At 47.9% G+C, this 27,404-nt stretch overlaps 2 protein-coding genes across 3 annotated transcripts; one reads left to right on the top strand and one right to left on the bottom strand.

The window, feature by feature from the left end:
* Nucleotides 1–17,855, top strand: stat2 (signal transducer and activator of transcription 2). Its single transcript, XM_035387389.1, has 24 exons — nucleotides 1–212; nucleotides 1,049–1,180; nucleotides 2,105–2,249; nucleotides 2,516–2,611; nucleotides 4,269–4,361; nucleotides 5,073–5,151; nucleotides 5,555–5,634; nucleotides 6,266–6,414; nucleotides 6,751–6,909; nucleotides 7,004–7,093; nucleotides 8,092–8,151; nucleotides 8,482–8,502; nucleotides 9,201–9,294; nucleotides 9,975–10,019; nucleotides 10,752–10,835; nucleotides 11,206–11,304; nucleotides 11,994–12,129; nucleotides 12,485–12,537; nucleotides 12,667–12,761; nucleotides 13,070–13,209; nucleotides 14,037–14,225; nucleotides 14,876–14,930; nucleotides 15,822–15,922; nucleotides 17,479–17,855. The coding sequence occupies exons 2-24, from the start codon at nucleotides 1,050–1,052 to the stop codon at nucleotides 17,694–17,696; spliced, it is 2,412 nt and encodes an 803-aa protein (XP_035243280.1). The 5' UTR covers nucleotides 1–212; nucleotide 1,049; the 3' UTR covers nucleotides 17,697–17,855.
* Nucleotides 17,856–20,501: 2,646 nt separating this feature from the next.
* On the bottom strand, nucleotides 20,502–24,463 carry gpr84 (G protein-coupled receptor 84). 2 transcript variants are annotated; one of them, XM_035387392.1, is made up of 3 exons: nucleotides 24,209–24,463; nucleotides 21,387–22,556; nucleotides 20,502–21,318 (listed from the first exon to the last, which is right to left on the bottom strand). In XM_035387392.1, exons 2-3 carry the CDS (start codon nucleotides 22,553–22,555, stop codon nucleotides 21,315–21,317), a joined length of 1,173 nt encoding a protein of 390 aa, XP_035243283.1. In that variant the 5' UTR covers nucleotide 22,556; nucleotides 24,209–24,463; the 3' UTR covers nucleotides 20,502–21,314. The 2 variants fall into 2 exon arrangements, with proteins under 2 accessions (XP_035243283.1, XP_035243281.1); XM_035387390.1 differs by having other exon boundaries at nucleotides 20,502–22,556.
* Between the last annotated feature and the right edge of the window lie 2,941 nt (nucleotides 24,464–27,404).

The raw sequence follows: 27,404 nt of genomic DNA, 5'->3' as shown, positions 1-27,404 counted from the left end.
CGTTGACAGTGGGAGTGAGAGGAATGTCTTGCTGACAGGAGAAACGAAATTGTATCAGTGTATACATTTGAGTTGCAGCGAAAACCTACGTGAGCATTGTAACTTTAATCAGAGCAAGCCGTTTGACGACGTTCCTGCCGTGAATTCTAATATAGAAGTCATATCGCAGACTGCTGTTTTAGGAAGTAAACAAAAGAAAAGTGTTAATTCGGGTAAGTTTGTTTTTCTCTAGCTAACAGGTACTATCATAAGTAGCAACCGTTTTCCTTGTTTGTTCGTTTATCTTGTTGTTAGCTTTAGCGTTCAGTTATCTAACTAACTTTTACATTTCCCTCATCTGACATCTTATTTTGGGTTCCTAGTACCAGTTTGCGATTTTATTAATTGCCGTGACAGTTGTTTACTAGCATAAATTGATATTTAGATATGTAGACTAGACTAGCGTACATTGTTTTTATGCATTGTGTATCCAGCTAGACTAACAATTTAGATCCAAGTTTTGGCCATACAATGGCTTCGTTACATGAAGCGAAATCATAGGCCTGTCATATGAAACGATTTATTCCACCCAAATAAAACAAATAAATATTGTGTCTCTGCTGCCAGTCACGCGATTGACTATTGTCCCGAGCTCAGATATGTGGGTGTTCGTGAAGGTGCAAGAAGCCCTGCATGATTCATTTTTTCCAGTTGTCTTTCATGTTTTCACGTGCACACGATGTTCATCTTGGTTCCTTCGTTTTTAGTTGTCATTTTTAGTTTTTGCTCCGTCGTTTAATGCCATGGTAAATGCTGGCAACTCGCAGGTGTGGAGTTGCTCTTTTGTACTTCCTTGAAGAATGTGTTGCATTGCCTACGCACGAAAAAACAAACAAAAAATGTTGCGCAATGGCTAGCTATATCAATGATCGAATCCTTACCGAATCAAATATTATTCAACATGTCCTCCCTCACCAGAACTCCAAGCTAAACATTGCACGTTATTTTCTATTTGGGAATTTCCCGACGAAATAAATTGCCGCTGTGAGAGGACGTTTTGTGTTCTCAGGATGGCGCAGTGGGAGAGGCTACGGCAACTGGACTCCCTGCACCAGCAGCAGTTGGATGAGCTCTACAGACGAGATGAGTTACCCATGGATGTGCGGTACTATCTGGCTTCCTGGATAGAGAGCCAAGACTGGTGAGGAGCAATTGCAAAACTCTGAAAGGATATCAGTTATTTTATGAGCCGGAGTAATCTTCGGGAAAGTAGACTCATAAATTAATTTGTCCTCCACTGCTGCTCTTTGAAACCCATGGGACCCCATGTGCAAATAGAAAAGAAAACAATGCTCACACATTTGGGAAGTTAAAATAAAAAAGCTTTCAACTATGTGGGTTTAGAATATTTCGGAAGACTGCCATTGCCCTGCACATTGCAGCCAACAGAGTCTTTGTTATGGTAGGCCTTCAGCAGTTAGGCTAATGCAGACATCCACAGGCAGAAGATAATAATGACACCTTTGCTTTGTGAAGCGCAGGTAGTGCAGACAGTAAATGAAAAACCAAGATTGAACTAATGTGGGGAAAATATGAAATTAAAGAAAATGAACACAGAGTAGTAAGCAGAATATGTTTAGGTCCAGTAGTCTAGGACCTTCTACCAGGCAACAAAGTTCACTCATCTCAAAAATGTCTAGCAGGACTTTAGAATGAATGTAGAGATTTCTCAATGGAGAATTTGGGAATAATCTGATTTTGAAAGCATATAGCTTGTGGTCTCATTACCAGGCTTAGCACTGCATTCTTGGTAGCATGGGCAATTATGGATTTAGGTTTCATGGAACTCCCCTAGAAATCAGACAATAAAAGGACAGGTTAAAATGTTCCTCGGTATTACACACACCATGACACTTGTGCGCTGACATTGTAGTTGTTGTGTCCTTCTGTAGAGGATAAATTTGGGTCTCGCCTAGAAATTCTGTATCTGAAAATAAAACGGTGCCTGGCGGGAGGAGGAGGGGGGGCGGGGTTTGATTGGAAGGCCAGATTTGTGAGAGATGAGGAAATGGCAGTGCGGCCCGGAGCAGTGAGAGCTCTTTTTGTGTCCGTGTTCTGCTCCCAGGTCTCGGGCCACACAGGACCACTCCGCGGCCAGCATCCTGTTCCAGGCCCTGCTGGAGAACCTGGACAACCAGCACAGCCGCTTCGTACAGGAGGCAGACTTCCTGATGCAGAGCAAGATCCGCCGATTTAAGCAGAACTTCCAGGTCCGGAAAGCCAGTGTTGCTATCGAATTCTTAACAAACGATTATAACGATCGCATGGTGGTAACAACAACAACGATGTTGTGGATGAAAACTTTTACAAATTAAAAAAAGAAATGGGGTTTCTGTTCATTTATGTGATTTTTTTTTAGTTTTTTGTCAAGGAAATTGATTTACTCTTTTCATTCCTTAAGGGAAATGGGGGTTACATGGGCAATGCTTGGTCTCTGATCCAAAGTCTTTCTCTCTCCTCCTCTTAATTTCTGCAGGTGTACCAGGAGCAGCCATGGATCCTGGCAAATATTATCCAGTGGTTCCTGAACAAAGAACGGGAGATTCTGCAGTCTGCTCAACTGGCAGAACAGGTAGATGAAACAAAACAGTATTATTATTAAAGCCTTCTTCACTTGAGAAATGAATGCATTGAAGTTGGTAAGCTGATCTGTTTATCTGGCTTGATTAACAAGTGGGAACAGATATTAGTGTTTATTTATACATCACTGGTAAGCTCAGTAATTTCAGAAGGCCTGGTAGGCCCAGAAAGACCTCTACTGTTGATGAGCGACGAATTCTCACCATAATGAAGAAAAACTCCCAACGCCTGTCTGACTGATCACAAACACTCTTTGGGAGGCTGGTGTGGTTGTGCCAGCGACTAATGTTCACAGAAGCCCTCACAAACAGTGCTACAGAGGCTCCACTGCAAGATGCAAACCACTGGTTAGCTGCATAACCGGATGGCCAGGCTACACTTTGCTAAGAAGCACCTAAAAGATCCAGCAGATTTCTGGTAAAAGGTCTTGTGGACAAATGAGACCAAGATTTGCTTGTATCAGAGTGATAGCAAGAGCAAAATGTGGAGGCCAAAGGGAACTGCCCAAGTTCCAAAGCCCCCCCCCCCCTCCCCCCTTCATCTGTGAAGCATGGTGGTGGGGTGTTATGGGCTGGACATGTATGGCTGCCACAGGTACTAGCTCACTTCTGAAGTGTACAGAATCTGCTCAAGCTCTAGCAGATGCCTCCAAACTCATTGGACAACACTTCATCCTATAGCAAGGCAATGATCCCAAGCATCCTGCTAAAGCAACAAAGGAGTTTTTCAAAGCTAAAAACTGAAAAATTCTTGACTGGCCAAGTCATTCACCCGGTCTGTTTTCAACTGACCATGCTTCATATGCTGAATAAAGAACTTGAGACAACTAGCCCCTAAAAACAATCAGTTGTCTGACACATCAGGCGAGCTGTAGTATCCAGCATTGCACTGACCAAACCCAGTCCCACTACACTTCAGGTTTAGAAAGCTACTATTCATAGCAGTGCAAGTGTCAGCCAATATCTGCTGCAATATGACATTTATTCAAAGAGCGCCTGTATGTGTCCCACATTGGTGTTTCAAAAAGCGTAAATACAGTGTTGATGTGTAGATTTTACACAATTTATACCTGGATTCAATCAACATTTGATTTTTTTTAACAGTACAGTGGCCACAACATACCTTTTTAGTCTCTTGGGTGTAAAATATCAAGTGTCTCTGCCGTCATTAAACTTTTATAATCTCTATTTTTGTTTCTTTTCCTGAATATGTGTCTTAAAAAATCTTCACAGTTTCATGCATAGCTCTTATATTACTCTGCTCTCAAAATGCGTGCGCATGTGTTTTTATTACTAGTTATAAATCACATCATTATGTACACGTGCAATAAATAGAGGCATTGCAAAGTTGTGGATGTTCAAGTATTGCAACTCCTAATAAAGTGAAAAAAATAACCAAAATTTACTACCCAAACTATGTGATGGGGGGAAGTCAATGGCAGATAAGCCTGTTGTAACTGTCCACTTTTGATAAGCGTGTGGTCCGCTCCCTTCTGGTGCACGTGCGTTTCCTGCGGAAATTCCCACTGCAGCCGTTCTGGCTGGCTTGCGGTGTTACACTGCTCTGTTGTGACTCCACCCCTCTGTCGCAGCGTGAGAGGGGACACTGCTTGTCCATCATCAGAACTCCTCCCCCTCTCCACCCCCCAGGTTCAGATGCTGCAGGTCCAGCCAAGCCCCGTGGAGACCGACAGCCACAGGAACACCGAGCGCAAGATGGCCGACCTCAGGAAGCAAGTGCAGGTGTGCCTCTGCGTTTGAGATCTTCAGAATTTGTGATGTCAGGTTAACAGCTGTGTCTTTCATCGCAAAGTACACAATACGCACGGCGTACACAGGTGGAGCAATGCGGAAAAGGGTTGGCACACCCTTACAACATGCATCAGTGCAACAGAGAGAGACAGAATGAGCTATACCTGTACCTGAAATAAAATGTAAAAAATGAAATGTTTGTAAAAATTTAATTTGGGGATGCGGGACTGGGCACGTGCAGTTCCCACCTCACTTGTCTGCAGCCGCAGCCAGGCTCACGGATCCCTCTGCCAATTCGGGAGAGCGCAGGCGTCCGCGGTCTTTCCGACGCGACCCGCGCTGTCGCGGGCTGCTTCTCCTCGCGCCGCGGACCGCAGCCGAGCGCGCGCAGAGCGCCGTCGGGGGAAGACCTCTCGCGCGCGGTTTTCTCACGCGGTCCACGGGCGTCCAATCAGCCGGTGGCTAGATGGCGCGAACCCGGGTCCCGTACCCTGAGTGATGCAGTAGCCATCCAGCAGCCCCAATCACGAGCCCCGATTGTCTGCATAAATGAATGAATGCCATATGTAAATGTCTTCAATGTGATTTAAGAAAAACTATCAAAAATCATCGTGGAAGAGTTGGAGAGTGTTGAACCAGAGGTTTATAATTGTCTAGTGGTGTGGTGCTCTAAATCCATCTCGACTCTTTCTGTGTGTTCAGGTCATGGAGCACAGTGTAAGATCCCTGGAGGAACAGCAAGATGAGTTTGATTTCAAGTACAAAACTCAGTCGATGGAAGGTGAGGCATGCGTTTCTTGTTTTGTCGTTCGTGGCTTGTTTGTGGGGAAAAAATTGGATTCTCGCCATGTCTCTGTACTCCTGTTTCAGGAAAAACCGGTTTCGGTTCAGAAGGTGAACATTGATCCCTGTCTACACGTTTCCATTTGAACCATATTTCAAATTGGCTTGAGCTCTCTCTCTCTCGATCTCACGATCGGGCACGGATGCGTCTGTGGGTGCAGATTATTGGAGGTTCCAGATGAGAAATTGGGTGGGTGGGTGGGGAGGTGGTGGTGGGGGGGGTAACTGGGCATGCTCAGCCCCACGTTGAGCAGCAAAAAAAAAGGCATGGGACCAGCTGTCAGAACTGGTGCGCTTTGTCGCACGCGTGCTTCAGTGAGTAACTGTGAGCTGCCCCCCAGGGAACATCACCGAAGCAGAGAAGAGCGAGCAGATGAAGATTCTGCAGTATCTGCTCAACAGGCTGGACGCTTCCCGGAAGGTACTGCAACAGGCTCGCTCACAGATAAACCTGTTGTCTTTAAAAAAATATACTTATATATTATTGATCATTTTATTGATTGGTTTATTTAAAGGGGCAGGCACAGATTACAGTAACCAAGCTAGCTAATGTCAAAATGCCTGGAGCGAAGCGTTATGAAGTAGAAGTATATAAAGTATAATTTATGCGACTAAATTAAGTTTCTTTGCAACAAAAAATACTTTAATGTTGTTGTTTGTTCTTTATTGTAAAGTGAGTATCGCTTCAGGCACTTAAAAGTACTGTTTTAGCTCTGATATCGGCAAAATCAAAATGATACCCATCCCTAGTTCTTTTTAAGCTTTGTGTATAGATCAGAAAGCAGTGAAGATATGAATTATTTAATGGAAGTTCTGCGGTCTATAGTGTAGCAGGTCCCATCTAAAGTGCTTTGTTTGTTGGTTCTGTGAGTGTATTGCAATACTGTTATGAATATCAAAGATTGTTGGGACCTGATTTAAAACATTTAAGCCTCTCTCTCTCTCTCTCTCTCTCTCTCTCCCTCCCTCCCTCCCGCCCCCCTCCCTCTCCCTCCCTCCCTCCCTCCCTCCCTCCCCCCCCCCCCCCCCCTCGCTCCCCCCCCCCCCCTCAGGCCCTTCTCTCAGGGATGAGTGTGCTGTTGGACGCAGCTGATGAACTCTTCGCTCTGCTGGGGGAGGAGCTGACTGAGTGGCAGCGGCGACAGCAGACGTCCTGCATCGGAGCTCCGGTGGAGACCTGCCTCAACCAGCTGGAGATCTGGTGAGTCTCCCCCAGTCTATATCTGTCTGAGTCTCCTTACCTGCCCCCTCAGTCCCCTTACCCTCCCCCTGAGACCCCCCTCCTCAGTCCCCTTACCCGTCCCCTCAGTCCCCTTACCCGTCCCCTCAGTCCCCTTACCCACCCCCTGAGACCCCCCTCCTCAGTCCCCTTACCCGTCCCCTCAGTCCCCTTACCCACCCCCTGAGACCCCCCTCCTCAGTCCCCTTACCCACCCCCTCAGTCCCCTTACCCGGCCCCTCAGTCCCCTCTGGCGGTCTCTGTCGCAGTTTTAGCCGCGCTCGCACGCCCCCCTGACGCTTTCGCCGCCGCCCGCAGGTTCACGGCGGTGGCTGACTGCCTGTTCCAGCTGCGCAAGTTCCTGCGGAAGGTGGACGAGCTGCTGGGGAAGGTCACGTACGAGCGCGACCCCTTCAAGACCCAGAAGCCCGATCTGGAGAAGCGGGCGGAGCTGCTCCTCACCGCCCTGCTGAGGAGGTGATCCCGTCGCCCCGGGGCTGGGGGGCTGGGGGGCTGGGGGGGGGGTGGTTAGAGAGGTCCAGGCTGATCCCAGCTCTGCTCTGTTCTCCAGCGCCTTCGTGGTGGAGAACCAGCCCTCCATGCCGCAGGGGAAGGGACCCCTGGTGCTCCGGACCAACGTGCAGTTCTCCGTCAGAAGCAGGCCAGTATGGATCACATTTCAGTGTAGAACCAGGCCAGTATGGATCACATTTCAGTGCAGAACCAGGCCAGTATGGATCACATTTCAGTGTAGAACCAGGCCAGTATGGATCACTGCTCTGTGTAGAACCAGGCCAGTATGGATCACTGCTCTGTGTAGAACCAGGCCAGTATGGATCACTGCTCAGTGTGTAGAACCAGGCCAGTATGGACCACTTCTCAGTGTGTAGAACCAGGCCAGTATGGATCACTGCTCTGTGTAGAACCAGGCCAGTATGGATCACTGCTCTGTGTAGAACCAGGCCAGTATGGATCTCAGCTCAGTGTGTAGAACCAGGCCAGTATGGATCACTGCTCAGTGTGTAGAACCAGGCCAGTATGGACCACTTCTCAGTGTGTAGAACCAGGCCAGTATGGACCACAGCTCACTGTGACCATTTACCAGCAGTATTTTGGTTTACCCATTTATTGTTAATTTTTGCTTGGCATTGACAAAGATGGTTTATAAAAAGATGATGTGTCACAAAGGATTTCATCTGTACTGTATGTGAAACATGGCTGCTTAGGTCCAGTGTAGTTGTTGTGGCAGCGCTACCTGGAGAGCAAAAAAGGAATTGCCTTGCAGTTAAATTCCAACATAATAATCCAACATGACATACTGTGTGTTGGACCTTGGACTTCTGAACCTTTTGTCTTCAAAGGCAGGAACCCTGTGTTGACAAACTTGCAGGCTGAAATCTGTTTTTCATAATATTTAATAGCATTGTCCAAAAGGAGTTATTAAAATATGTCTCTGTCTCTCTTTCTCTCTCTTCCTCTGTGTCTCTTTCTCTCTCTTCCTCTGTCTCTCTTTCTCTCTCTTCCTCTGTGTCTCTTTCTCTCTCTTCCTCTGTCTCTCTTTCTCTCTCTTCCTCTGTGTCTCTTTCTCTCTCTTCCTCTGTCTCTCTTTCTCTCTCTTCCTCTGTGTCTCTTTCTCTCTCTCTCTCTTTCTGTCTTCAGGCTGCTTGTGAAAGTACCTGAGCTGAACCATGCCATGAAAGTGACGGTGTCGATTGACAGGTGAGCTGGGAAAAGGAAAGCACTCCCTCTCACCACTCTCCCCTCATCTACTCGCTCCTGTGACACGCAGGCGTCTGCGTTCAATCCATTTAAGATTTTTCTCAGGATAAGATGCGTGAAGGCGCGAAATATAAAGTAGCGTCGCAACAGTGGCAAATGAATGTTGTTTTAGTCTTTGGTGTCGATGGGTGTTATTGTGTGAGGATTGGTCGTTGGGTACTCGGTGTGGTCGTGACGTGGAGCACGGCGGCGGCGCAGGCCGCTTTGTGCCGCGCGGCGAGCCCTCTGTGGCGTTTGTGCTGACGCCCGTGTCCCTGTTCTCTCTTTCAGAGACGCGGTGCAGGTGAAAGGGTGAGTGGCGGTCCCCTCCGGTCTGCTGGCGCTGCCGATCGGCCGGCCCCCCCGCGCCGCTTCGCCTGGCTGAAGAGCGCCGGCCTTCGCGTCCGCGCTTCCCGTTTTTCTCACGCTTCGCTCGCGGCCTCTTCCTTTCCTAACGTGGTTTATTTTTGTGTTTTCTCTGTAGTGGGATAGAGCCAGACCTGCGCCAAATACGTTGTTTGTTTTAGATTCATGTACTTTTCTGTGCTCTGTTGATCTTGCCTGGTGTAATTGAGCCTGCCAGTATGGCCAGAAGGCGGGGTTTGCACTTTTTGAGAATACTTCATTGGTTCCAACACACCAGACAAGATCAGTAAAATGTAGAAAAGTATTCGAATCCAAAACAAATAGGTATTTGACCCAGGTCTGGATAGAGCAGTACTGGACAACCCAGTCTAACGCTCCTCATTGAGCCACAGATGCTTGAGTGCATGTGCATATGTGCGCTGGGAGGAGTGGCGTAGAGGTCCATTAAAAAACGGCCCGTGAACGCAGTTTAAAATATGTTTAGCGCAGAGCAGCGCAGCGTAGTACAGCGGAGCGGGGGCTGGCGGGAGGCTCGGCCTGTTAGAGCGCTGCTCTGCGAACGCTCGGCCTCGTGCCGACTGCAGCGAGCGGTGCCGCGGTGCCACGCCCTGAGCGCGCTCAGTCTCGCGTCTCTCTGACCGAAGGTACCGACGGTTCAACGTGCTGGGGAACAGCTGCAAGGCCCTGAACATGGCGGAGAGCACGAGCGGCGGCATGGTGGCCGACTTCCGCCATCTGGTGAGTGGAGGCCGAAGTGCGCCCCGCGTCGGGGGGGGGGGGTTTCTCTTTCCCGGGTTCGACCGCTACGGAGTTTGATACCTGCAGTTATTGCCACCGGTTTATTTCAGTCCGCAGCACGTGGGGGTTTTAAAATCCGTGTTGAGATCCGTGTCAGTCCAGTATCATTCGGTGTGCTGAGATTTCACACAGCACATTCAGTACCGAAGTCGGTAAGCCAGCACTTCCCTCGTAGGTTATTGTGAATGCATACAAGGGCAAGCACTGTTACCGGTCTTCTTCTAAATTAGGGGTGTCCCCTCTGGTTCTGGACAACCACAGGTTCCGCTGGGTTTCGGCTTTTCTCAGCATTTAATTGATGAGTTAAAGAAACTGATAACACGGTTGCTGCTTAACGGTGAGAGCCAGCAGACAGCTGTGGCTCTCCGGGCTGGGGAACTGATGGCTTTGGTAATTGCTGGAAAGGGTTGAGTCTAAACCAGTTTTTTTTTTTGTCCGGTGAAAGAGCAGTTTTCTCTTGTTACTGCACTGTGAGTAAGAGCTGCAGCTAAATGGCTATAAATGTGAAGCTTGGATGAGGGGTGTACCTGCCCTGAGGAGCGTAGCATGGCTGGAGCAAGTCGTGAGTGACAGATGGCCTCTGCTGCCCATGGTCCTAATGTCTGTCTCTCCCTGCACAGACCCTGAGAGAGCAGAAGTCTGGAGGAGGCAAGGGAGTGAATGATGTGAGTTCATATCCTGTTTATATGCACGCACACTAGGACAGTAGCACACTAGCACACTAGGACACTAAGCGCAAACACACTAGCACGCTAGCACGCAGACACGTATACACTGATGCCCACACATGTTGACAAATGTTTGTGAGCCTATGCTCCCTTCTCACACCACGCCGTTTCTCTCCCACTCTCTCTCTGACACACACACACACCGACACATACACACGCACACCTACGAACACATACGCACACACACACACCTGCACACCTACACACACACACACACACACACGTCTGACAGAAGCACAGCCAGGGACTCCACAGTACTTTAGTTGAGCCTATAAAAGCCCTGTTTTATGCAGTGTTCCTTAGAGACGGGCTACCTGGAGAGTACCGCAGTGCAGGGCCCGGGGCTGTGGTTGTTATTGTATCTGTTTGCGTGGCCTGGCGCTGTCTGCACGGGGAGGTCGGCGCGTCTGTGCTCAGAAAGAGAAGTGTGCAGTGTGCAGTGTGCAGTGTGCAGTGTGCAGTGTGCAGTGTGCAGTGTGCTGTGTGCAGTGTGCAGTGTGCAGTGTGCAGTGTGCAGTGTGCAGTGTGCAGTGTGCAGTGTGCAGTGTGCAGTGTGCAGTGTGCAGTGTGCAGTGTGCAGTGTGCAGTGTGCAGTGTGCAGTGTGCAGTGTGCAGTGTGCTCACGCAGAGACGTGTGCTGTGTGCAGTGACCTCGCTCTTGTCTCGCAGCTCTCCTTGAGCGTGACCGAGGAGCTGCACGTGATCCACTTCGAGACCGTATTCGAGCTGCATGGACTGTCAGTCGCGCTGGAGGTGGGTCTTCCCGTGGCCTCCCCTCCCCTTATTGGTCCTCGGCTTCACGTCCACGAGCTCCCAACTCTGTAGCGCACGAGTGGTTACGAATGTGCACACGGAGCGACTTTGCTCCTGAGGAAAGTTGCCACTGGATGAAGACTTGGGTTGTTTGGGTGTTTTGTGGGTTAATGTGGCTCTTATAATCAGTAGCGTGTCGTTATACTCTCCCTGTTCCGTGACTTACACTCAGCACAGTCCAGTGCTTGGGTTAAACCGACTGAATGTGCATTTCTGCTGGGTTTGGCTGGAACGGCGGGTTTGGGATCTGTCGCGCACCTGCGGCGCCCCCTGCTGATCGGCCTTGTGCTCCGCCCTGTTCCTCCGACAGGCCTCCTCGCTGCCCGTGGTCATCATCTCCAACTCCAGCCAGCAGCAGACCGCCTGGGCCTCCGTGCTGTGGTTCAACATGCTGTGCTCCGACCCCAAGGTGAGCGTGTGACCGTGCCCACATTCCATCGCTGACCGCTCCAGGTCACACTGACCGCTCCGGGTCACTCTGACCGCTCCAGGTCACGCTGACCGCTCCGGGTCACTCTGACCGCTCCGGGTCACGCTGACCGCTCCGGGTCACTCTGACCGCTCCAGGCTGTACTGACCACTTGCTGATACTGTTGCACCTTTCATTCAGTAACCCTGTTGGAAGGTTCAGTGAAGCACACAACTTTACCGTAATTAAAAATGTTTGTGAGTGATTGTAATAACCCTGTTTGTTTGGTTAAACCAGGGGTCTGCAACTCTGGTCCTGGAGAGCCACAGGCTCTACTGGTTTTCATTGTTACTCTGCTTTAATCAATTAGAGCGGTTGGTTTCACTGCTAACTGTGTGTGCGTGTGTGTGTGTGTTTGTATCCATGTGTGCGTGTGCATGTGCGTGTGTGCGTGTGTTTGTGCGTGTGTTTGTGTGTGTGTGTGTGTGTGTGTGCGTGTGTTTGTGTGTGTGTGTGTGTGTGTTTGTGTGCGTGTGTTTGTGTGTGTGTGTGTGTGTGTTTGTGTGCGTGTGTGCGTGTGTGTTTCTGCGTGTGGATGTGCGTGTGTGTGTTTGTGTGTGTGTGTGCGTGTGTGTGTTTGTGCGTGTGTTTGTGTGTGTGTGTGTTTGTGCGTGTGCACGCGTGCGTAGAATGTGAAGTTCTTCGCCAGCTCCCCGGCAGCCTCCTGGCCCCAGCTCGCGGAGGTCCTCAGCTGGCAGTTCCTCTCCTCCACCCAGAGGGGGCTGGACGACAGCCAGCTGCACATGATCGCTCAGAAACTCTTCGGTACGGTCCCCGTCCCCGGTTTCCCACCTTCAGACTGTCTAAGTTTCTCTCAGCTGGATATGAAGGAGTGCATTTAACTCATGAGTTTACCTGGCAACCATTTTCTTTCAGGTAATGCCTATTTGATTTATTCATTTTCCCTCCATTTCTCCCAGTGATGACAGCGGGGGTCAAAGTGGGTAGAGAATGCGAGGGATTATGCAGTCGGGCTGATGATTTGGTTGCCAGTTGAGGAGAACGTTTACTAGAACAGTGACATTAACCTCACTGATTGTTATCGTAGAGGCCACAGGGTGTTTAGTGACCACAGCAAGTCACAACGTCTGTAGCATCTCATTTGTTTCTGATCCACCAGGCAAGAAGCAAAGCTACTGCAACTGCAAAATGCCCTGGGGCAGGTTTTCTAAGGTGAGAAAAAAAAAGAAAAGTGTTTGTAGTGTTGGTATGCCTTGTCAGTTTGGTGCTCGACCAGCGGAGGCGCTATTCCCTGTTGTCGCAAACGTGCGGACCACAGACGTGCTCTCTTGCGCCCTACAGGAAATGCTTCCCGGCGTGAACTTCACCTTCTGGACCTGGTTTGACGGCATCCTCGTCATGGTGAAGAGCTACCTGGAGAACCTGTGGAGGGACGGGTAAGCTCGCCCGGGCCCCGTTTCGGCTGTCAAGCCCGACGCAGCGAATTATCTGCACGGGTAGACGCCGATGCAAGCTTTTATGAGGCCTTTTATGAAGGTGCACTGTGGGGTTTTTAAGCAATGCTTTGTGTGTGTGTGTGTGTGTGTACATGCACGTGTGTGCGTGTTTGTGTGTGTGTGTATGTGTGTGTGTGTGTGTACATGTGCGTGTTTGTGTGTGTGTGTTTGTGTGTGTGTACATGCACGTGTGTGCGTGTTTGTGTGTGTGTGTGTGTTTGTGTGTGTCCATCTTCGTGCCTGTGCAGATGCATTATGGGATTTGTGAGCAAAAGCCGGGAGAAGATCTTGCTGACGAAGAAGCAGAACGGGACCTTCCTGCTCCGGTTCAGCGAGAGCATCAAAGATGGCGGCATCACCTTTTCCTGGGTGGAGTATTTTATAGACGGTGAGGGCGGGGTGGGGGCGGGAGCTGTGAGGGGAGGTTTGGGTTGGTGTCTGCTACGCGGTTGTGGGTGAAGGGTGAAGGGACAGTGGCAGCAGTTTGAGGTGGGGGCGTGGTCCCATATTATATACGATGGGTGGGCGGGTTTGCACACACAACCTGGACTTCATTAAAATGAACAGCATAATTTTTGGGCTTGGAAGTCATTGTAAAAATCGGTTGGATTCAGTAAAATTCAGTATGATGAAATTTGGGTCAACATAATTGTAAGCCAAATCACTGTGGTAAACATTGTTGGTGTCTGGGGTATTGCCCATTCACACACACCTTTCGTGTAATCATTTTCTATGCAATTACATATGGAACCAGTAGGTGGAACTATTTTTATAGTTGTGTAGCCTACTAATAGCAAGACATTTGACACCGTCACTAAGTATTATTCATTAAGCTACTGCTCAATCATATGCTTACACTGTTTCTTAAAAAAACAACCTTTTATTTAATTTAATAAAAAGCAGCCACTTTCTGTAATCTTTTATAATAATGAACCTAAATCCATTAGTGTAAATGCATTTTTAAAAATAGGCCTATTGGCTTAACTCCGTCCATCCATCCATCCATTCTTTAACCGCTTAGTCCAGCTCATGGTCGCGGTGGCGAAATATGAAACAAAAACAAAGACATGTTGCCACACAAACAATGGATGATGATGGAGAGCGACAGTTACCATAGCAACCTGATAGTGAATATTTATTTAAATTTCCATACGAGGAGGTGGCGCTTCTGTGACCGACCCCGCCTTGTCTCGTTTTCCCCGCCCCTTTCTTTAGGAACGCCCAACGTGCGCTCGGTGCAGCCCTTCACCAAAGTGGACCTCGCCCAGATCCCTTTCTCCGAGATAATCCGCAACTTCCAGATACTGGAAGCGGAAAACGTTCCGGAGAACCCCCTCAAGTTCCTGTACCCCAACACCCCCAAAGACGAGGCCTTCGGGAAGTACTACTCGGAGAAGAGTGGAGGTGAGGCTCCCGCTCACCGGCGCCCAGGGGGCTGAATGCGGGGCCCTCCAGGCCCTTTCCCAGAAAGCTGCAGGGTCTCCTGCCTTGTGCTTTCACCTGCAAAATCAGGAACTAGTTAGGTCCCAAGATATCAGGCGAGGCAAGTTAGCCACTTTAGATTATTCTCCAGGATACAACCAAATTCTTCCCAAAGTTACGATGTCATTGTATGCCCGTTAGAGCTTATGGCACGGTCTTTTTAAATTGGAGTTTTTTGTCATTGATTTTTAAGAGCTAAACAGAAGCTGTTATGTGCGAAGCAGAAGGGTCCGCTGTGAAACCAGCGCGGTGTGTGTAAAAATGACAATATGACCGCTATATACAGCTTCAGCGGCGATGACTCTTCCATTAGCCTCATGGACTGGTTCTCAAAATTCATTCCAAGCCCTTCAGTAAACCCAGCACTGCTTGTGTCTCCTATGCATGTGTGATGGAGAACGACTCCCAATACAGACATCGAACTAGCAATCCCATAACGTACACGTAACGGGTTTGAGCCTGTCCAAGTCTCACCATAAGTGTACCGCCAGCCGGTGACATCATCACTGTGCGCTGGCCCACGTCTAGAAAAAAAAAAAAACATTTCATCCTTTTGTTTCTTCTCTTTGCAGCGGACAGCCCTTACATAAAATACATCAAGACCAAGCTCGTGTTCATCTCCAAAGAGTAAGTGCGCCTGGCTTCTGTCCATGCCCGCATGCGTCGTGGTCTTTGTGTGAAGCGGTAACACAAGCTCGAGAGAACGCTTTTTTTGACTTAGCTGCCGTTCGGACTGCCTGTTGGGTACGGTCTCGAAATAAATTCGGCAAGAAGCATCATTTCCCCCTCGCACTTACTGGTTCCCAGACGTGTGGTAAAATTGTGGTACGGTTTGAAGAAGAGCTCAGCTGTGAGCGAATGACTAAACGTTTGAAAATGGTTCGCGCACCGAGAGATAAACGAGTGTTTTGTTTAGATTGAAAATTGGAAGACGGAAAGACAGCCAGGCAGGGTTGATTTCGACCCGAAGCAGTGGTCAGCCCCGGACTTTTTAGACCGTTAACAGTCTAGTCGGGGAAGTGAAACCTCTCGGAGCTTTTGTAGCAGTAATGACGGCTATTTTATTTACGAGCAAGCGAACCCGCTTGGTGTGGAGTTTTACTGGGACGTGGACGTCCCGGAGGACCCTTCAGTAAGCAGCTTTCCGTTCTGGGTTTGATTGGCCGTGTGGACCCAGTGCTGGCTCACTCTCAGGTTAGACGCCAGTAACGTAGTTCAGTTGCGAGTACGCGCCGATCAGATTAATCGCTTAAGTGACCTTGGCTAGTCGGTAAGAGCAGACGCTGGGGCGAAATCTAGAAACGGCCGCAGTCTTGCTTGAGTCCTGGTCTTTGATCTTAGTTTTTTTTTGTCTCCCTTTTTTTTTGGGGGGGGTCTTCGTTTTTTGGCGCTCCTGGCATAGCGGAGAGGTACTCTATCGCCGGGACTCGTAGCATTACCCCCCCCCCCCCCCCAGCTGAGGAGGCGTGGCTTTCCGGTGCGGTGATGTAATCCCCTCTTTATCATTGGTTACTTCAGGAACACGTTGGAAGCTAAATCGCCCATGAATCCGTTAGCTGATCCAGAAGCCGCGGTGCCGATGAACGGTCTGTGCGCGCCGCACGACGAAGAGGCAGCCGGTGAGTGTTAGCCGTACCCACCGCCCCCCCCCCCGAGTAGCCTCCCACCCCCACTCCACCCCCAACACTTCCCACCGCCGGGGGGCACCTTCGCAGAACTCTACCCTGCTCTGCGCTCCACCTCTCCAGCTCCGTGCTCCTTGGCCCTGGGCGAGGGAAGCGTATCGATCTGTCTGACGTCCGTCCCCTTGGCACGCTGCGCCGAGCAGGCTGTCCTCTCTCTGAAACCTCTGGCATGCGGCTCGAACGAGGAATCAAGCAGACACACGGGCTTCGCTCTCATTGGACCGCGGCCCGGTGATGTCATAAACGGAGGGCGTGGTCAGCGTCCGCGAAGGGGGCCTCTGTGAAAGTCTTGATTTTCGTCATGGGGGCAACTCACACTTTGCTTTTACTAATCTTCACTTCTGTGGCCAGAAATGGTGATTAACCTTTCAGAAATGTGACCCTCAAACCGTGGCCTTGTGTGGGTTTGGCTTAGATTAACGGCTGCCATGTTTATTAGTTTTTTTTTTTACGATCTTCAGGTTAAATGACCCGATCGTTATTACAATCACACTGAATTTCACTCGTCAAATTATCGGACTCCTTTTTACTTTTCTTTGTGCCACTCTGAAGTAAACACAAATACTCTATAACCTGTAGCCGGAGTTTGAAAGTCCAGGGTTGAGAAAGTAAAAGTCTTGCCGTGTGTTTCTTCCACCCACGAACACATTAGTTCTGCCTCCTGGATGAAGACTTGTGCTAACTGTGCAAATCCAGGTGACTGGAACAAAATGCTTTTACTTTCTGGACCTGGGTTTTTCCATCTCTGCCTGTAACGGGGGTCACACATTTAAATGGATGTTTCGCTATGTATGGTCCATGATGAACTCTAGACTTTGGACTGTGAGAACGATGCACAGGAAGACAAAACTCAGGCATACGCTTTCCCTCGAGGAATATTGCAAAATAGGCAACAACAAACCACAACAAGAAGCTAACAGGTGGATAAAGAAGGCAGCCTAATATGTAAGAAGTTCCCTAGCTTCCCCATCTGCCCTTCACCTGTGACTGCACATTCCGGCAGGTTCTCTGTGACTTTTGGTACGTAAGCACCGGAATTCACCGTGCAGCTGAGACGGGCACTCTTATTTTTCTCAACACGCCTCATCTGGCTACCAGAATAGCTTGTCTCACAGCGCCAACGACTAGCTAAAAAAAATAAATAAATATATTAGTTATAACCTAAATGGGTTAAAGAAATGGTTCTGTTTTTTTCAGCGCTGTTTTTGTACTTGATGTTATTAGCTTTAGCCTGTGGACCTGTTCTAGAATGAGAGGTTAATGAATCAATGGGCTGAATGAACGAAACGTCTTTTTGTGTGTGTGTGTGTGTGTGTGAGATAAAACGTCACAATGAAACTTCAGCAAAAACGTTACATATTAAAGGCTTTTATGAATAAGGCTTTGTGTAAGTATTGATTAAAGGTGTTCAGCTTTCAGCAGCTTTTTGGACTGCGCCCTCTGCCGATCTCACCCCTGTCCTTCCTCTGCCCCCCCCCCCTCCCCCCCAGCCTCAGAAGACCTGCTGCGGTCCTCTGAATCCATGATGAGCGAGCTGGAGGACCTGTCCCCCAATATCAGCCTGCAGGACTTCCTGTTCAACGACCCCATGATGATCTCGGGCGACTTCCCTCCCTCGGACGAGCTGGACTCCGCCTCCGCCTCCATCGCGGCTCTCCCCGACCTCGCCGAACTCAGCTGCTACGCCCTTCCCTGCAGCCCGTACTGAAGGAGCTCCGCCTCCCACTCCCTCACTGCACACGCCCCAACACAAACCCCCCCCCCCAAATCCCCAAAGCCCAGACTCTAGGGTCTCTCAGTGCACTGGGAGCTCAGCACGGGCAGCGGTCTACATGCACTAAACCCCTCCTAACCCCCCCCCCCCCCCCCCCCCCACACACACCCCTGCCCGCCCGGGCCGCACTGGAACAGCGCAACACGCCAACGGCACTGGAGGGGGCTCGCTGTGTACACCTACAAAGGGCGCGACCTTCTTGTGCAAGAGAAAGGCAAAAAAAATAATTTAAAAAAAATCCCCGTACGTTAGGCTACGCAAACGCCGTCTTCCTGTCCCTATAAATGACAGAGGAAACGCGAGCGGCCGAACTGCAGGTTCCGGTGAGGTGGTTAGCCAGCGAGCTCAGCTGTGAGCGCAGGCGATGCGAAGCATTGGGGCAGAGGTCGTTCTGCAGTGATCGTGTGCTTATTTTGTAGCCAATTTCTCGAGATCTTTTTTTTTTTCTCTTGTGCCGCATTCAGTCCGCGTATCTGTCATCTGGGTGACATTGTAATGACACTGTAAAATATTTTCGTTCTTCAGCTGATTCCTCTAACTAAGGTCCTGACCGGCTCCTTTTGGTCGTTTCAACCCTGGAGTTAATCCCAGTGTCCTGGCTCCCCTCTGTACCCCCCCCCCCCCCCCGTGTAGCCAGTCTGGTTGCATATGCAACTGCCTCCACAATCCATTGCATTCCTTTCCCAAATGATTCACCAATTCTCAGTTGACCTGTTTGGTGAAATGAAGGTAAATACATTTGTTTAGAAATGCAGAACAGCCCCACAGTTCTTCAAATGTGTCAAATGAAAGGATTAATGGGCCACTTAAAATGCACTATTTTAATACACCTTACTGCTGAGGACCTGGCTACCGCGCGAGACACAGTGGGCTTGTTTTCAGTCAGTCTCTTTTTGTCGTTTTTCAGGGTCAGTTTTCTGTAGCTGCATCAGGTTGAGGGAGGAGGAAGAACCGAAATTCCCCTTTTGTTACCAAACAGGAAGTTTTCTTGGGACAGTAATTTTCTTCGGTCACCGTCCATCGGTGCCGTAAAATCTAAAAATGAACCCGTCACGTAAGCGAGTCAGGTTGCCCTTGTGCGAACAGCGAGAAATCGCTTCCTGTTTGCGTACTTCACTGCGCAGAAACTGGTTTGGATCTCTCACAAGTTTGTTGAGTCTTGGTTCATCGAAGGCAGATTGGTACTAAATTTGGTCTCTTCTGTTTAAAATTTTTTAATTTTTTTTAAAGCATTTTATTTTTTTACTGCTAGTATGTGTAGTTTGCGATGTCGCTGAAGAAGCAGCCACATGAATGTGGAAAGGGAAGGCGACATTTAAAATGTTTCAAATTTACGTGTGTAACCCGTTCTCGCTGTATCTAGGCCGATTTATTCAAAGGCTAATCGGAGCTGATTTTGAATCGCAGTTTGTTGGCGAAATGGATGTTCCTCACCTCACAGAAATGTGAAGTATGCTGTCGGGCGAAATCTGCCCATCTGAGCTGATACCGCTGACGCGCACTGTCCTGGACTGCAGTCTGCGCTGCTGTTGCCACCGGAAGCGTTTTAGTGGAAGCGTACGCTCCGAGCACTTTAAGAATAAGCCCTGGGGGCGGAGTCCTTCGAGGAGCGGAATAGACTCAAACTCGCAACGCAGCGAAAACGTCACGTACGCGTTTATTTTCCGTGTGACGCTTTTGAGGCAATGGTAATAATACTCGTGCCATAATTATGTACACGATTATGTACGGTAATCACTGTTACTTACACCACCATTCTCATATTAAGCAATTCAGTTTTGAGGTTCTAAATTAGAAGCTCCAGATCTCCCAGACCATTCCCAGCCATTCTTTTTGACTGAATTTGCGTTGAGAGCCATTTTGGCAGTTGGTTGCCGCTCATTAGAGCCACTGGTCTGTACTTGGACCGGTACTTCTCTCTAGGGGTTTCGTCATACTTGTTCCTGGTTATGGTTATACACTTTGTTGTACGTCGCTCTGGATAAGAGCGTCTGCCAAATGCCTGTAATGTAATGTAATGTAATGTAATATTTTTGGGAAATGCTAAAGAAGATGGCCAGTAGCCATACCACTCCCTATCCCTTTCTTAAGCCTGAAGATAAGCAGGTGGGGGCTTATGTTAGTACTTGAATGGATGGAAAGCAATCTTTAAAAACCGGGGTCGTAACTTACTGGTCGTTAAATATCGCATGACACTTGCTCTCAAAGAGTAAGGGGGTTCCCCGGTGTCCTGGCGGAAATTCCCAGCTTGGCTCTCCGGACTGGGCTCCTTACCGCTTTCACTGGCGGAGTGATCCCTCCCTCTCCAGATCAGGTGATGTCCAGTTAGCGTTCTGCCACAAAATGGCTGCCGTGCAGCACCCACCTGGGTGCTGGGTGCTGCACCTTAATTTTATTAAGTGAAAAAGTTTTTTAAATGAAATTGACAAGTAAAAGATAAAGTATTTGCAGTGTATTTTTGGCGGCTGTAGCACAGTAATAGTGGTGGGAGTCGTAATGCATCGGTAACATACTTCATAACTCTTCATAACTGCAGTGATGTTTTCTGTAACTTCTTTCATTAATAGAATTTCAACATTCCTGTTAGCCACAGAACAAAGTCGTATGTGCTTGTGCAGTGTCTACCTGCTCCTTTGCCACATGCTGTACATTCAGGCCATTGTCAATATTCAGTCCATCTCAGTCTTGTGGTCCTGTGTGATGTGTGCGTATACTGTCTGCTCCTTTTGAAGTCTCAGGGCCACAGGAGGGATGGTGGCTCAGTAGAGCAGACTAACTCATGTAATGCGGCATTAGGTTTTCATAGTAGTCATGTTTGTGTTAATGTTTTCCCATGATCTCCAATAAACCTGGTTCCTCCTTAAATTTTGATACTGTTGTCTTGATTTTTTTTGTCTTGATTCATGTTTCCATTCCAAGTGTAATGTATGCAGAGGCTGTTGGTATTTTTTTGTGGTATTATTGTTATAAAAATCTTAGTGGAATTCTTAATAGCTCAAAATCAACATTTATGCTTGTTACATTTACAGTTACAAACCAAGGAAATAAAATTTTTTGTACATGGTATAATGGCAAAGAACACAGTCAGGTGTGGACCTTATACAGGAAGTGCAACACTGTGCGGAAGAAGTTCCTTGATAAAGCAAAGCTGTAATCAGAGTTGCACAGTTTTGTACAGAAAGCTGATTTAAAAAAAATAAATTAGTTCTTGGTCTTCATCCATTCTGTGATGAAGTTGTTGCCGACATGTCTTCTGCACAGACAGCTGCACTAAATCGCCGAGCTCAGTTCTGCTGGAGAAATACATTCACTACTAAGCACAGCAGTGCTATTGGGCTGCAGTTTTAATGCTGAGCCTCCATTATCCACAAGTTCATAAATACATTTTTTTGTAAAAAAAAAGTCACAAAATGGGGTCATTCATCAGGAAATAACAGAGAAAACTGGACAAACGATAAAGAATGTTGTTGCTGCCTTTTTCTTTTTCAGACAGGCAAAATGTGTTGAATCGTTTCTGTGAACATTTCTCAAAGATAGACTCAGCCTGGGCAGTCACCTGAGCTCTGGTCTGAGTGGCAGGGCGGTGCGGGGGGGGGGGGGGGGGGGGGGGGGCGGGGGCGTCACCGCTGGCAGAGACGCCTCAGAGGCTGTGTGGCGCGGGACAGCAGGACCCGGTACGCCTGTCCGAACTGGCGGTTCATGGCGGCGTAGAGGATGGGGTTGATGCAGCTGTTGAGCCAGGTGAGGTTGGCGCAGAACATGTGCGCCACCTGGGGGGCGCGGCCGCCGCGGTCGGCGATGTTGAGCAGGATGAAGGGGGCGAAGCAGCCCACGAAGCACAGGAAGACGGTGAAGCACATCCGGGTCACGCGGTCGAACTCCCCGTCGTCGCCGGGCGAGGGGGCAGGGGCGGAGGCGGGGGCGGGGGCGGGGGCGGGGGCGGGGGCGGGGGCCTTCTGATCCGTGCGGGAGACGGCGGCTTTGCTCGCGCCCGCCTCCGCCGCGCTGTGGCTGGACCCTGTGACGTCGCAGCTGATCTCGCAGCTCTGCGTCTGCACCCCGCTGTCCCCCTCGGTCGTGCCCTCCCCCTCCGCCACCGCCGGCTTCTTCCGGGACGAGCGCCGGCTGATCCTGTACCTGAGCAGCGCCCGGGACGCCGCCCTCACACGCCAGTAGATGAGGAAGTAGAAGAGCCCCACGCAGCCCAGCCCCACGAAGAAGTAGAAGAAGAGCAGCACGGTGCTGTAAGGGCGCCCCCTGGTGCGGTGGAAGCTGCAGGTGCACACCTGCGGCGCGAAGACGAAGGCGGGCCAGAGCGGGCCGAAGCTGGCCAGGCCCACGGCCCAGGTGGCGGTCAGGAGCAGCGCCAGGCCGCGCCCCGAGAACAGCAGGCGGTAGACGCCCTGCCGCGCGATCATCAGGTAGCGCCCGGCCGCGATGAGGCAGAGCGTCAGGATGGACACCGAGTTGGAGAGGAAGAGGAGCAGGCCGAAGACGCGGCACCAGGTGGCCCCGCCCCTCCAGTGCAGGTGCAGGTAGGAGTCGACGCTGGCCGGCTGCAGGAGGCCGCAGTACAGCAGGTCGGCCGCCGCCAGGTTGACGATGAGCGCGTTGAAGTGCGTCCGCAGCCGGCGGTCCAGGATGAAGACCAGCACGGTCAGGATGTTCCCCGACATCCCCACCGCGGTCACCAGGGACCCCCACAGCACCCCGAAGTAACGGTAGCCCACCACCGAGGGGTGGTAGCAGGAGAAGGGGTCGACGGTGACGTTATCTGTGGCGTTCCACATCATCCTGACGGGGAGGGAGGGAGGGAGGGAGGGAGAGGTTGCGTTAGGGCAGGCGCTCGCGAGAGAATCGCCGTCGTAACCCAGGTTTTACGAAACCCTGTACCTGCCGGCATGTGTTGCGGAATGTGTCAGATTGGGGAAGGTTCCTGCGTCAGGCATTGCCCAGACAAGCAGCTGCCCACGTGACAAAACTATGTCCTAACACTAGAGTCCTAACACTAGAGTATGGTGTAATGCAGGTCTTTTCTGAACCAAGTGACATGGTTATAAAATATGTCGTAGTGCAGTGTGTGTGTGTGCATGTGTGTAATAACCTGTATCGATATGTGACACATCTTTAACTCTTTAACTCTGACTCAGATTAGTTTGAGAGTCAGTCTGAGTCAGATTTCCTCTCAGTGAGCCAGTCTGCCAGTGCTGCTCCTGGTGTTTTAGAGAAGAGAGCTGGTTTCAGACAGCCCACAGAAATGAATTGCGAACATGACGGTGACCACTTTAGATTCCAATTCTGCAAACTCGTTGCGGTTGTGTTTGCGCGTGCGTATGTGCTTGTGCTTATATGTACTGCAACACCTTAAAAATAATAGTATCTGTCATTTATGCTCACCAAAAATGTAATCTGATTAATAGGAAAATCACCATATCTTAGTGAGAATTGTTTTTGTTAAAGGCTACTTGGTTTTACATATGATGTATAGTTTGTCCAAAATACAGATTTTCAGCTAATTGGAAGAATAACACCAAACTGAAAGTAGTTTGTGTGTGTGGTGTGTGTGTGAGATTTTTTTCTCACACACAAAGGCAGTAGTTATATGTGGTTTTGCATGCATGCTAGCTGCCCTAGTATGAGATGATTGTAGGCTGCTCTTTCACAGGTAAAACAAACCACAGTTCAAAATGCATCTTTGAAAAACACGGAAATTGCAAAATAGATTTGCAGTTGTGTGTGCAGTTTTCCACTAAACTAAGGAAAACTGCACACAATTGATTTTTATCAGAAATGGTAACCAGAATACAGTACGTGAATACTTTAACATATATGTTTTAAGTTTGTTTAAATTGCTAGCCCAACAAAATTAGTTCATACTGTATGACAGGCGGCAGTGCAGTGTAAAGATTAGAGAAGTTGGCTCCAATGTCGTAGGTTCGACTCCTGGCTGTGTCACTGTCCTTAAACCCTTAAGTACAAGTTATGTACTTACCTTGAACTACTTCAGTAACCTATCCAGATTGGACAAGAGAACAAACTAAATGCTGACATGTAGATGCATGTCAAAACTTCTGTGTAGTGATTGTAAATTATATGTGGCTTGGGTTAAAAAATTCTAACACAGAGTTAACACTCACACTTAAATGATAGATAGATATATAGATAGATACTTTATTGTCCACTTTTGTGGAAATTTGCCTTTGGCTTCGCCATAGTTGCAAGCAGTCACACAATACAGGCTACAAACAACACAATACTAACAATATAGGTTTAGACAACACAGGCCACAAACAACTCAGTACATAGACAACACAACACAAAAGAGCTTCAAGTACCTTCCCAGTACATTAGAGTGCTATGGTCAAAATATTGTATTGAGCTGCCATAACTTTTTAAATGTCAAAGCTGAATTTCAATAAGATCTTTTAACATGTGAAATAGGTTACCTTGATACATGTGCTACAGTGTCCTTTTCTATAAGGTAGATGTCCTCTGGCACTGTTGCTCTCTCTCACTCTGTACCGCTCGCTCTCTCTCACTTCCTCTTATATTTGAATGAAGTCACATAGGCACCTCCTGTTTGAACTTCTTGCTCAACTTCAGAAATGCCTTCTGGTGCTCCTTTAACAGAACATTTTTGTCCAAAGTTTTGAGGAGGGTTCATCTTGCTCTTGTGCCCTAACCCTAACCCTAACCCTAACTCTGGCCCTGGCCTTGGCCCTAACCCTGACCCTGACCCTAACCCTAACCCTAACCTTATAAATAATATAACAAATCAATAACTTAAGTTTAATAAACCATTTTGAATGGTTAATATAGAACAAACCCCCTGCCCGCTCACCCTCCAAGTCCTTAGACTGTAGTATGGAGATTGAACATGTGAGTATAATGCCCAGTCAGGCATTGAAATGACCAGCGCAATCTCGCGGTAATCATTCGCTGTTTACTCGACCCATGTTCATCCTCCCGTCAAATGGTTAATTAAACTATAAAAGATAACAGTCTACAAATAACTATAACCTTATAAATAATATAGCAAAGCAATAATTTAATGTTAATAAACTGTTTTGAAAAGTTAACATAGAACAAACCCCTTGCCCGCTCGCCCTCCAACTCCATAGAATGTAGTATGGAGGTTGAACATGTGAGTATAATGCCCAATCAGGCATTGAGAATGACCGGCGCAATCCCGCGGTAATCATTCGCTGTTTACTCGGCCCATGTTCATCCTCCCGTTAAATGGATAATTAAACCATGATATTTAACAAAGTATTTATCAGTAATTCAGCAAATTAATATAAACTGTTTATAAAATCTATTTTATAAAGTTAATAGAAAAAAACATCTTCACCCGCTCGCCCTCCAACTGCTTAAACTGTAGTATGGAGGTTGAACGGGTGAGTACAATGCCCAGTCAGGCATTTAGAGTGACCAGCGCAATCTCGCTGCTCATTCTCTGTTTACTCTCCCTATGTTCATCCTCCCGTTAAATGGTTAATCAAACCATGATATTTAATGAAGCATTTATCAGTAATTTAGCAAATTAATATAAACTGTTTACAAAATCTATTTTATAAAGTTAATAGAAAAAACATCTTCACCCGCTCGCCCTCCAACTACTTAAGCTGTAGCATGGAGGTTGAACGGGTGAGTACAATGCCCAGTCAGAAACTATGTGGACATCTGGAACGTGGCCGACGCAATCTCGCGGCTCATGGTTCCTATTGTGCTCACCATAATCACCCTCTCGTTAAAACATAAAATCGTGTACATGGTAGCATGGATGTGGACTGGTCGAGTATGTTGTCCAGGGACAACGGAAAGTAACAGCGCAATCTCGCTGTGAAAGACTCCTCTTTTGCTCACCAGAAAATACTCTCGTTAAATTAGCAAACCTTCATCCCGGATTATAGCCACAATTGAGAGTTGTGCTCGACAGACGTAGGCCCGTGCATGCCCTTGGTCTCCCCCGACCAACCACGCAGTCTATGTACTGTGATGGGGGGAGCCATTGTAATATTCTAACCCTAACCCTAACCCTAACCCTGGTAGCCCGGGAAGCAAAATAATAATTCAAGGGCCCACTTGGAGATCCACAAAATCTTGGTGAAAACAGGTCTCTAAATCTGCCATCAGACACAACGTTTGTGCCAATCGACTTTTTTTTAGAAGTTTCCTGGGTTTGCGTTAGAACATGTATTGGACCCAGGAATTATGTCATCTACTGTTCTTGGGTCTCTTGTTAAGCTTAATGGAATCATGAAATTCGGCAAGTATAAAGACATTTTGACCAAATGGCACTCCTTGCCAGGAAGCTCAAATTGATCATTCACCAAAAAAAAAAATCCAAAGTTCACCTCAGAATCAACCAAAAAAAAGAAACTGTTACACAGACCAAAATGACTGTTCTACAGTTGCTATTTGAGTGTCCAGGCTTGAACCCAGTCAAAGGTTTGTGGTTTGAATTAAAGAAGGCGGTCGACAAGTGCAGAGCAACGGATCAAAAAGATCTTGAAAGACAGACCCCCCTTACCTTCCCTCCTACAATTTAACTCGGCATCACCCAATCAGGGCAAACATCCTCAAGCCATGCTGGGTAAGTCATTTAAGATGGCCACAGGAAAAAGTTGTGTTGTATAGCCTTGGAGAAGAAATGTTTTTCTCTTTTTATTTTGGTGGTGGTTTCTTCGTGGTGTGTTTTTAGCTGGTTTCCTTTGATCCTGTGGTGCTTAAACTGGAAGCGGGTTACACTTTGGCAAGGTCTGGCTTATCCGTCTCTCTCTCTCTCTCTCTCTCTCTGTTTTTGGGTATTTCCAAATTAATTGTTTAATGTTTTGTATAATGTATTCTGTTTTGTAATTTAGAAGTAGTGAGCCTGCATTCAATAAATGATTATTTAATCTATTTACTGCTTCATACTGAATTCAATTATTTAACTTTAAAATTTGATTTAGAGCTAGTTTTGACTTGGTTGGTTGGTTGATTTCGCCAGTTCACTGTAGACTGACCTATTAATGAATTCGGTAATTTAATTTATAATTCTCATTTTCAACAATAACTATTAAATTAAATCACATAAAATAAATTTTATATGTAGGTTAAGTGATGGGGCTCTAGCATGCAATATCACTTGTGTTCAGTATTCAGAGTGCTGAACATTTTAACAAGGGCACTGATTGTTAGAACTGTTGGATTCAGAAAATAAACATATTTTTAATTAATCCTTGCTTGTCCCACATACCTCTTGGCAAAATTACCCATAAATATTTCATTAACTTCCACAGTTATGCAGATTATTCTCAGCTGTACATGTCAGCCATCCCTGATGTTATTGTGAAACTGAATGAATGCAAGCCTCAAAAATACAAAGGAATGGATTACCCAAAATCTCCTCTTCTTACATTCAAGCAAAACAGAACTATTGGAGTCCATCAGGAATATATGATATAGTATTACATCTTGCAGATACCTCCGTGCCATCATTATTGGGATCATAGCTGATCCTAAGCTCACTTATGAAACATAAAAAACACATCTTTCTTTCATTTGAGGAACAGTGAAAATCAGCAAAATTCTGTTATTACTTAATGTCAAAAAGTTAGTAAACGCTTTTGTAACATCAGGATTGCACTATTGTAATAT

This window comes from Anguilla anguilla, chromosome 13, assembly GCF_013347855.1.
Source record: "Anguilla anguilla isolate fAngAng1 chromosome 13, fAngAng1.pri, whole genome shotgun sequence".
NCBI lineage: Eukaryota > Metazoa > Chordata > Actinopteri > Anguilliformes > Anguillidae > Anguilla > Anguilla anguilla.
This window is presented reverse-complemented; position numbering and strand designations above follow the sequence as displayed.

What these genes read in the sequence shown, in the direction of transcription:
- gpr84 (XM_035387390.1), bottom strand. Translation starts at nt 22,555, where the DNA reads ATGATGTGGAACGCCACAGATAACGTCACCGTCGACCCCTTCTCCTGC.
- stat2 (XM_035387389.1), top strand. Translation starts at nt 1,050, where the DNA reads ATGGCGCAGTGGGAGAGGCTACGGCAACTGGACTCCCTGCACCAGCAG. An exon ending in GACGCGGTGCAGGTGAAAGG is followed by an intron (nt 8,503 to 9,200) that starts GTGAGTGGCGGT and finishes CTCTGACCGAAG; the next exon opens with GTACCGACGGTTCAACGTGC. An exon ending in TGCTGTGCTCCGACCCCAAG is followed by an intron (nt 11,305 to 11,993) that starts GTGAGCGTGTGA and finishes ACGCGTGCGTAG; the next exon opens with AATGTGAAGTTCTTCGCCAG.